Source organism: Alligator sinensis, unplaced genomic scaffold (assembly GCF_000455745.1).
Source record: "Alligator sinensis unplaced genomic scaffold, ASM45574v1 scaffold1273_1, whole genome shotgun sequence".
NCBI lineage: Eukaryota > Metazoa > Chordata > Crocodylia > Alligatoridae > Alligator > Alligator sinensis.
The window spans coordinates 30,827-40,690 of record NW_005842653.1 but is presented as its reverse complement, the minus strand read 5'-3'; the positions used below and the strand labels follow the sequence as shown (position 1 = coordinate 40,690).

The following is a 9,864-nucleotide window of genomic DNA, read 5'->3' as shown; positions in this document are numbered from 1 at the left end:
GGGGGGGGGGGGGGGAAGTTGGGGGAGAATCCAGGTATAAGTGTTCTCAGTCATGATCCATTGGAGGGGGCGGTCAGCCTGTCCCCTTTGAGCCATTTCTAGCTGGTGGTCTGTTGGAGTTCACATACTGGCGCTCACCTGTGATGTGCTCAACATAGATGTCCCTGGACCATTGGATGGTGTCACACGCCATGAGGCGCCTCATGTGTTTGGCACAGTAGAGGGATACTCTGCAGGCATGCAGGATGCTCTTGTTGCTGGGCTCCCATGCTCTGAACACCCTGATGATTAGCACCTTGACCATCGCCTCATATCCCCATCTCCTCAGGGTGTCCGCCAGCAGCTTGTACTTTGCCAGATTCTGCTTGCAGACTTTGACGAAGGCTAGTTGCCAGTTCTCAAACAGGATGGTGAGGTCAACCATCACAGTGCACCTGTTCTTCTCGTTGGCCACAACAATATCTGGGTACAGCTGGCTTTTGCAGACATGGTCCCAGCCGAGTCTGGGATGGTTTTCACCAGCTGGTCCTGGACAGTGTTGTGGTGGAGCTGCCATGTTCTGGCATGGGGCTTGCAAGCACATGGGGGAGGGTCCCTGTTTCATAGCCTCATCTTCAGCACTTCTTATTGCAATTCCCATACTGAATGGCACTGTTGAGTGTCAGGCACTTGAGTCAGGCATGACAGATGAAGCTAGTATACTTGATCTGAGCCAAGAGGCCAAGAAGCTACTACTCCTCCTAAAAACCTTATTAATTATAATAAAGATACCACAGGCTTTGGTTCTTAATAACTAAGGGCTCTTCTCTGTTTATTGCTCACAAAAAAGCTTAGACACTAATATCCATTGCCCATTTAGTCATGGTGTTAACCAGAGGCAGATCCAGAAGGGGTGCGGAGGCACAGCTGCATCCTCTTTTGGACTGGAGTGCACTGTAGGCACCTTCAGGGACTTCTTAATTCCCTAAAGCCCCACCCTTCCCCTTGGTGTTCAGAGACACATTTCCTCTCCTCTCCCTCCCTCTGCTCCTCCATGTAGCAGGATGGTGTCCCTAGGGATGGCCATGATACCCCTAGGGCCCCTTTACCGTGCCAATCTCATCCGACAGGCACCCTCTGTCTCGCCCGCCATGTCTTGCTGGTACTGTTAATATTGGGAGGCTGCCCTTGATCTTATTACTTGGACAGTCTTGCTGCACCCCACTGAACCCTGGGGTTCGTAGACCTTTTGGCATCCTGCTTCCCGATGGATGCTTTATGGGACATTCTTAGCCTTTTGGGCTATATGCATGGCTCCAAACCACCCCGTTACCATGCCCCAAGCCTCGCAGATGGTACCAACATTGTCTCGCCTGAGCCTTGCTATAATTTGGCCCCCTTGTCCTCCCTGGGCTCTCCACAGCCCTATCTCTGCGCCTCAATGGCACCAGGGTCTAGTCACCCTCTTTGTCACTGTGCCCTCTGGCACCGGGGCCTGGTCACCCTCTTGTCACTGCGCCCATGCTGGTGCTGGGGTCCCCACACTGTAGTGAGCCCCCAATGAGGCCCCCTCCTTCCCCAGTAGCCTCACCTAAACCACCGGTGTTATAAAACAGCAAACAAAACATGAGCCCCTGGGCTATAACAGAACAACACTGTTCAGGGTGTGCTCTGCCCCTTTAGAAGAGTAAAACTTCTTCCCTGGTTCTAAGTGCCTCATAGGCAAGGGTACCTTGTGAGTTCCTGGAGCCCCATTAGCCCTAAGGGCAGCGTATCTGGTGGCTGCCGCATCTCGGGGCCATTCCTCCCTGGAGGCTCCTTCCCTGTCAGCTGCTGGCAGGGAACTGAACTCACTAGTCCCAGCCCTGGGGTTTATATGGGCCCAGGGCCCTGCCTCTTCCGGCCAGCTGACCAGGTGCAGGTGCAGGCTAATTTCCTCATTAGCTGGTTGCCATGGTAACCTGCACCTGGGCTCCTGTCTGGCTCTTTGGGCTCTCTCCCCAGGCAATCTCTGCTCTTAGAGGAGCAGGCACCTTAGTGCCCTGCGACACTCCACATGCTGCTGCTGCTTTACTTGTTATCCCGGGGACAAGGGAAGTTCCAGAGCTCCTTCTGCCTGCACCAACAGGGCCACACAGGGTGAGCTCAACTGGGGATGGGCACAGTGTCAACAGTGCAATAGAAAAGTAATTTCCCCCTTCCTGCCTGATTCCCCAAGAGCAGGCTTGGGGAGGTGGAACCCCCTGCACATTTCCCCTGCCACTATCCGGTCCCTGTCCCCAGTCCTTGATCTGCCCCTGGTGTTAGCTAGGTTATCTGCAAACACGGCAGTAGCATAAAACACAGCAAAATATTCAGAGCTTAAGGGTCCTTTTTATACATTGGTCAAAATAACTTCCTGTTTGATCTCTGTTTTGGTGTCTTGTACCCACCTTATCCATTTTCTATCTATTGACCTTCTGAGGTGCCCAAATGCTAATGCTTTTAACTTTCCCAGCATTTTGGCTTAGGTTACATACAGTTTGCTTTTCAGTCATCAAGGTCTATTGCTCATGCTGTTAACAGGCTTGATGATCAATGGTATTAACCCAGGCCCCAGCAAGGACTACAAGGAGTAATGGATGGAAGGGTCTCCAGTGTCTTGGATACTGAATGTTTAAACAATGCCTAGAAAAAGTTTATTGGTCCTGAAAAAATTGTCACAGTGTTTCCTATCTGAAGCATGAGACTCCAGAAGTTGAAGCATGTTTTTATTAAATATTTTAATTGATATTTTTGGTGTTGAAAGATAATTACTTAAGACCTCAATCATTCTGTAAAGTTCCATAAAAGATAGTGTGTGTGTTTGCCTTTTCACACCTGTGCAGATAAGAACTCCATTTAAGTCAACGGTGTAGGTAGTAGCTGTGTTGATCTAAGGACATAGGCAGACAAGGTTCTTTGGGTAAATCTGATATCTTTTATTAGACCAACTCAAATAGCTGTGAAAAAAATCTTCTTTGCAAGCTTTTGGGCACAAACACCCTTCATCAGGCTGTGAAAACATTTGCGGTGCTCTTCCTAGATAGAATGAATAGTAAAGAAGCCAGAGGCTGGTATGCATGCAAAAAAGCCAGTCAGTGACAATGTAAATTGAGGAGTCAATGGGTGAGAGACAGGTTGAGGGGTAGGGGGCGGGGACTGAATGTAGCTGGTAAATAGCGGAGAGGTACTTGGGGAGTCAGATGTTAGGCAGGTTGTAATTTGTCATAAATCCAGTGTCTATATTTAGTCCATGAATTTTTTTATCCAGTAGACTGATGAAGTGAAGTTCATGGGCTCATCTGTGTGTTTTGTAAATTCCCTTTTGAGGATTCAGCTGGGAGATTGGAGAGAGAGTGGTTTTCTTGTGAGAAATGTGCCCCCACAGGTATTCTTGGCTCTGATAGATTTCTGGTGTGCGTTCGTTCTGGTGCGCAGTTGTTTGGTCCCCTACGTATTTTCCATCAGGGCATTTGGTGCATTGGATGAGATATATTACATTTCTGGAGGTGCAGGTGTAGGATCTGGGAATGCTGATGGTTTGATTGTGGGGTGTAGTAACTGGATTTATGACATCATGACAATTTACATTGTTACTGACTGGCTTTTTTGCATGTATACCAGCCTCTGGCTTTTTTACTATTCATTCCATCTAGGAAGAGCACAGAACAACTGCAGATGCTCCCTGATAAAAGGTGTTTGTACCCAAAAGCTTGCAAGAAAGAATATTTTCCAACTATTTGAGTTGGTCTAATAAAAGATATCAGATTCACCCAAAGAACCTTGTCTGCCATTTAAGTCAAAACATTCATAAGAATAAATGTGGCATAAGTAAGGATCAAATATTTGCCCTTTCCTTGTTTTTTCTCTTTTAACAATGTCTGAGGGATCATTTGAATCCTGTGCTGCTGTTAATTTCATAGGTAGTTCCCATTTTCATATTTAAGGCCTGAAATGGGCAAAAGAAATGAGAGGATTAAGTGCAGGATTTGAACCAAAAAGTAAAAAATTGGCATGTATTGAGTAAATATTGTGACTTTCACACTTGTTGACTATGCATATTTTGAAAGGGACATCATCCAGATATAACATATTAATTTACAGTGTAATAGGTGGTTGAACTATATACAGTTTTCTTACTAGGTGGTTGAACTATATACAGTTTTCTTTAGTAGCTAAAGAAACCTAAACATGCTTGTTAAAGAAATTCTTTTCTCTATTTTTTCAAGCTTTGTTTGATGAGTGGGGAAATCATCCAAATGTCTCCTCAGATGAGTCTCATCTTTGAAACAATGGACCTGTCTCAGGCTTCAGTAAGTCCATAAATGAAATTATGTATTAAATCCTGTTAATCATATTGGCTGGTTGCAGACATAAAAAAAAAAAAGTAAGTGCTTTACCAGAAGAAGTAGCACGTTACTTCAGCCTGGGTCCACAATGGCTGTATAGATTGGGCATTTCAGCAGGGCTTTTTGCCACTTTTATCTAATAATGGAGTCAATCAGCTATTAGATCAAATCACCAAAAGGCCCCACTAAAGTGCCTGATACAGATGTTGGGCGAGCTGGGTCCAACTAAGATGCTGCCTCTCCTGGGCACGCGCTGGACTCAACACAGGAGTGCACTGAGTTTAAAGTGCTTTTTTTGGGGGGGAGGGGGAGGGGGGGTTGGGGGGAGTTAACATCTGCAAGCAGCCATAATGATTGGATCTTTAAAATTCTCTTTTAGCCAGCTACAGTCAGTCGTTGTGGTATGATTTATTTGGAGCCTTCACAGCTAGGCTGGATGCCACTGGTAACTTCTTGGTTGAGCAAACTACCAGAACCCCTGAATGAAAAGGAATATCAAGTTCTTTTGCTTGGGCTTTTTAACTGGTTAGTTCCAGCAGCCTTAAGAGTTCATCAAAAACAGTGCAAGGTAATTCTTGTCATTTTTCATTTTTATTTTTTAGTTATGTCAAGTGGTTGGTTTTTAGGCACTAAAGGAGGGAAAACTATTTTCTACTAAAAATTAAAGAAAGTACTGTATACTTTCCATTCCGTCTTTTGTTTAGAGCCATATGCAAATTAATTACTTTTCCAATTAAAACCACAGATGATAGACTAAAATATGTTTAGTATTTGCGATACCATACTCTGTACTCTCCATTCCTTGTGTCTTGTAGGAGCTGGTTCCCACAAGCAACAGCAACACTGTTGTGTCTTTAACTCGACTTTTTGAAATGTTGCTATGTAAAACTCTCCAAGAGGATCCTACAAACAAAAACATCCGCTCATGGATTATGGTTGGTCTTTTCCTGGGTTTACTTTTCAAAAGGAAAGAAATTAATTAACCAGTAACAGATCTCCTGTGAAATTCATCTCTTTGCCTTAGCTTTCCTCCAATGTTCCTTCATACATATACACTCGTGTGTACAGATGTTCAAAATGAACCTGCCTGGCAGTGGGAGAGCAAGAGCATATGACAGTGCTTTCTTATTTTTCTTTTGATTGGTGCTCAGGGGCAGCAGTGATTAGGTTCTTATAGATACATAAATGGATGTAGTTTAACTATTTTTCTGTTTGTTTTCCTTTAATTTGGATAATGTTACAATTAGATTTATATTTCAGTTAGAGCAAGTGATCAATGTGTGTGTTTATGTTTTGGGGAAAGAATAATTTTCAGGTAACACTAATTCACTTATTTGGTTGTGCAGAAATGTCATGGTATTTGAAAGGCAGCTTCTGGTTTGTATGTTAAGCTTAAAATGTTCTTAAAAGAGTGACATTTCCAATAGAAAGGTCCAAAATGAATATTAAGCTAAAACAATGCTTGGGATTTGCAACTATTTACAAAATGATTGTACCTATTTATTTGATGATTTTCCTAAAATCCATGCTTGAGATTAATTTCTTACACAGAAGGGTACCCCAAAGCCCTGGTTACTTTGTCCCACATAAAGACTTCTGCGAGTCTGCTAGAAGAGTGGCCATACACATTTATGCTGCTGGATTAGCCTCAGCACCGTTTAATGCAGGACTAGTTTAGAAGATCACATTGATCTGTAAATGCATCCAGGGAGTGATTATGGATCCATGTTGTGCCCCATGCAGCTAATATGGAAGAACTGTACCTGCCTTTTCAGCCCATAAGGGGCAGTGGGAACTGCAGAAAGGCATCTGGATCTGGTTTTGCTGGAGAGTTGTGGGGAGAGGGGTTGGGGGGTGATATTTTTTCAGTTCCTTGTATTCCACTCATGTAGAGTCTGAATATAAACTGTATGTGGGTGGAGTGAGTCACATTCATTTTGGAGACATTTAGAGTTCGATCCCATGTTTTATGTATGCTGTAAGGATGAATATATTTTCCTCTTATGACAAGTTAGTTTTTAAAAATTTTAGCATTAGGACGCATGGTCTACGCAACACAGCAAAACATTAGAAATATTTGTCTTACAATTCTTGTTGCATAGATAGCTCTTACAGTGGGTCTAATCCCAAAAGAAGCACTGTGCCTCTGCAATTTTCATGAAATCATTGGGATTTGCAGATATTTAGCAGCCATTAGGATTCAAGTCCAAGGTTTATAATAAAGATAAAGAGTGGGATGGTAGTTGTTTTTTGCTAACTTTCAAAGTTCTGGGAGACAGCAATTTCAAATGAGAAAATTATTACAATAAGCACAACAGTGTTACATTCCTCTTCAATATCAGGATGAATACACAAGAAACACTTGTCTTCTGATAAAGAGTTAGTGTTACATTTTACAGGGCACTTCTGGCCATGTGTCAATAACATGGGCACTTTAATTACTTTAGCTAAAAATGTTAACTATTTAATGCTTTATAAAGACTCCAGATTGTAGTTTTAATTGTAATGTAAATATATAAAATATCCATTCCATACAAGATGTCAACTAGAGTCAGCCTTATCATCTTCCATTCTTGCTTATAATTTTTCTTCAAGTAGGGGAGGCTCTGAGCATCCACATAACCTTTTCCCTCTTGCTCACTTTAATGTGACTAGTAACTTTGTACTAAATGCTTTTAAATATAAATGTAGACACCCCTGAATTATTTGAAGCTAAAAACTGCATTTGAGGTTCCAGAACTTTTTTTCTCCTGACATTTCACTAATACTGAAAATGTCTTTACAAAACCTTTGAAACCAAAGGCAACTCTTTAGTGAAGACCATTAAAAGGAAACATTTTTTTTGCTGGATCTGTCTTTGATGTTAGATAAATCATTTGTTAGGATCTAAGTGAGCTCAGTTATTCCAGATAAACACCTTCTGCTACTGTGACACAATCCTCAGTAGGGAGATCTAGGAGGGATTTAGCTTCAGACAACAGAAAGTTGCATCTTCCTTCATCTATGCCTTGCATGTTCAGAGGCTTTCACAGGAGCTTGAAGATGAGTTTGGTCACATTACTGTTACTATTATTTTCTCTTTTTTATATACAAAGAATATACACAGAGTTTTGTTACCCTGAATACAGTGGAAACAAGCAACAGCAGAGTTTTCTTGCTCAGAAATTCCTAAGTCTACGTGTCATAAGTTTTTGTACGTAAGAAGTTCCCTTTCTGTGCTTCCTTTCAAATTCAAGTTGACAACAGTTTCTCTGGCTTTTATGTAGCACACATTCACAGAGTTTTCAAACCCAGCTCTTAGGCATTGCATTTGAAGTCAGTTAACAACTCAGTCTAGCTCTGCTCAAGCCTTGCCAAGCTACATAGTGGACACCCACCCACCCACCCGATACTTTTATGATAGGTAATAATTAAGCCGCTATATTAATAAAAATTCCATGGTGGAATGGAAAGGGAAAAGGAAAGAAACCAATGCGAGGGAAGGGTTCACCCATGCCGTTTGTCTTTTGGGACTGGGACGGTGTTCCTTGCGATCATGTACTGATGGAGAGGGAGACCAGACTGAATAAGCATAGGCGGGTATGAGTGAGAAGGATTTGGGGGTGACAGTGACCAGTCAGAGTCCAATGAGAGTCCAGGGACTGGGGAGCCCAGTTGGCTCACATGCTCCTCCTGCTGTAATGCAATAGGAAAAACATTTTAGGGGATAAATTGGTATTTGACTCCCTCTGCTGACATCTGCAGGGAATGACACACAGGGGCTTAACTTGCTTGAAAGTGCCATTTGTGCAAACATGAACACCGTGTTGTGCAAACAGAACTGCACCACACCAAAAAAAAAATTTAAATTTTGTGGTGGTCTACATTAAATCTCATGTCATGTACACATGGCCTTTGGCAATAGCTTTAATTGTTTCTAGCTATCTTGCTAAATATGGGGGTTAATTGCTTCTTTCCCCATCTTTAACCAGGTCTGTGATTGCCTTTGGCTCAAAAGCTAATTTAATGACCGCCATTAGAACCGTTCAACATAAGAATATTCTGCATATTTTTTTTTTTTTAGCAGACCAGTCACTTTGTCATTTCTTATCCTTTTACATTCTCAGGCTTGCTTTGCTTTCTCTTTGATTTGGTCCATTGGTGGAAGCTGTGACAGTGATAGTCGAGTTATTTTTGATGCTTTCCTGAGGGAAATTGTAGCAGGGAAGTCTGAATCCAGTCCAGTACCACCAGTTGTGGGTAAATGGGACTGTCCCTTTGATGATAAAGGCTTGGTCTATGACTACATGTATGAGGTATGATTGCTCATTTTATAGTACTTCAAATATATCCTTTAAATGAGAGAAACAAAACTTAGCTGCTTAAAGCTTTTGCGGGGGAGAATTGCTGGAGTAAGAATATTCTGGGTTGGAGAAGGACTAAACTACTTTATTTAACAATTGCATTATTTTTTTTGGAATCATTAATGCACTGACTGAACAACTGTTCAGTAAATATCTGCCAATCTATATTAGCTATTTAGAGTGAGCTGTAGTTGAGACCCAGGGAGGTGCCATTAGGTTTCTGGGTTTTAGGCAGAAGGGCAATCTGACTTAAGTCCGGGAAGCACATGCTTAAACTTTAATCACATTTACAGATACATTTTCCTATGAGGACTGCTTGTGATATTATATACATGTTTAATAGGAATGTAAATGGTTAAAAGACAATTATATTTATACTGTTTACCACTTACCGTTTAGTGACCTCCAGCAGAAGCAGCCCTGGCCCCAGCCCCTTATATCTTCACCACGTTCCTGGCACTACGTGGGTCCCAGGCTGCTGGTGGGGAGCCACAGGGGCAGGAGATGGCGGACACATCTGAATCACTGGGGGCACTGCCCAGTTGCAGAGTTGAAGCTTCCCCTTGCCCCCCACAGTTCTGGGCTGGGGCTGGAGCTGGGGCTGTGGACCTCTCCTGTGCCCACATCCCGCTGCCATAGGGAGGAGTTGGAGAGGGGTGCTAGGCCCCTCACAGGGGTCAGGCGGGACCTTCCTGCTGCAGCAGTGAAACTCCAGCCCCATGGTGGGTCTGCCCAGCCCCCTTGCAGCAGCAAGGCCCGGGCAGGGCAATGGGTTCCCTGCACCTCCCGCTGTGCTTGTGCCCGGACATGGAAGGCTCCTCTGTACTGCTGGGCTGGGCCCTCCCCAGCTCGCCACGGGGGCAGGGAGGTCCAGGGGAGTGCACTGAGTCCTTCCCCCTCCCACCTGTGGCAATGGGGCCACGCAGGGCCTGGCCCAGACCCAAGGTGGGGCTGATCATGGGATTGGCTCAGCTAGAGGAGGTGCTGTAGCAGCTGAAGCAGGTGGCTGCAAGGCTGAGGGATCACCACTGGCCCCTCAAGTGTTGAGTGCGGTCCCAGGGAGTTCCTGAGTGGTGGCAACAAGCCACGCTGGTGCAGCAGGGGTACTCAGAGGAGCATTGGAGCTATAACAGCGGCCTCCCCGGCTGGGGCTCCTGTGCCACTCCCCCTCA

The 9,864-nt window shown here is 44.0% G+C and overlaps 1 protein-coding gene across 1 annotated transcript in view; it reads left to right on the top strand.

Annotated features, from left to right (window-relative positions):
* The window catches only part of LOC102369854 (dynein heavy chain 12, axonemal), a gene marked incomplete at its 3' end in the record, with an annotated part of 70,612 nt that overhangs the window by 32,058 nt on the left and 28,690 nt on the right, over nucleotides 1-9,864 (top strand). Inside the window, exons 21-24 of the mRNA XM_025215571.1 lie at nucleotides 4,230-4,313; nucleotides 4,729-4,917; nucleotides 5,165-5,284; nucleotides 8,456-8,644. Of these exons, the coding sequence (XP_025071356.1) occupies nucleotides 4,230-4,313; nucleotides 4,729-4,917; nucleotides 5,165-5,284; nucleotides 8,456-8,644 (582 nt within the window). The remainder of the gene's footprint in view (nucleotides 1-4,229; nucleotides 4,314-4,728; nucleotides 4,918-5,164; nucleotides 5,285-8,455; nucleotides 8,645-9,864) is intronic.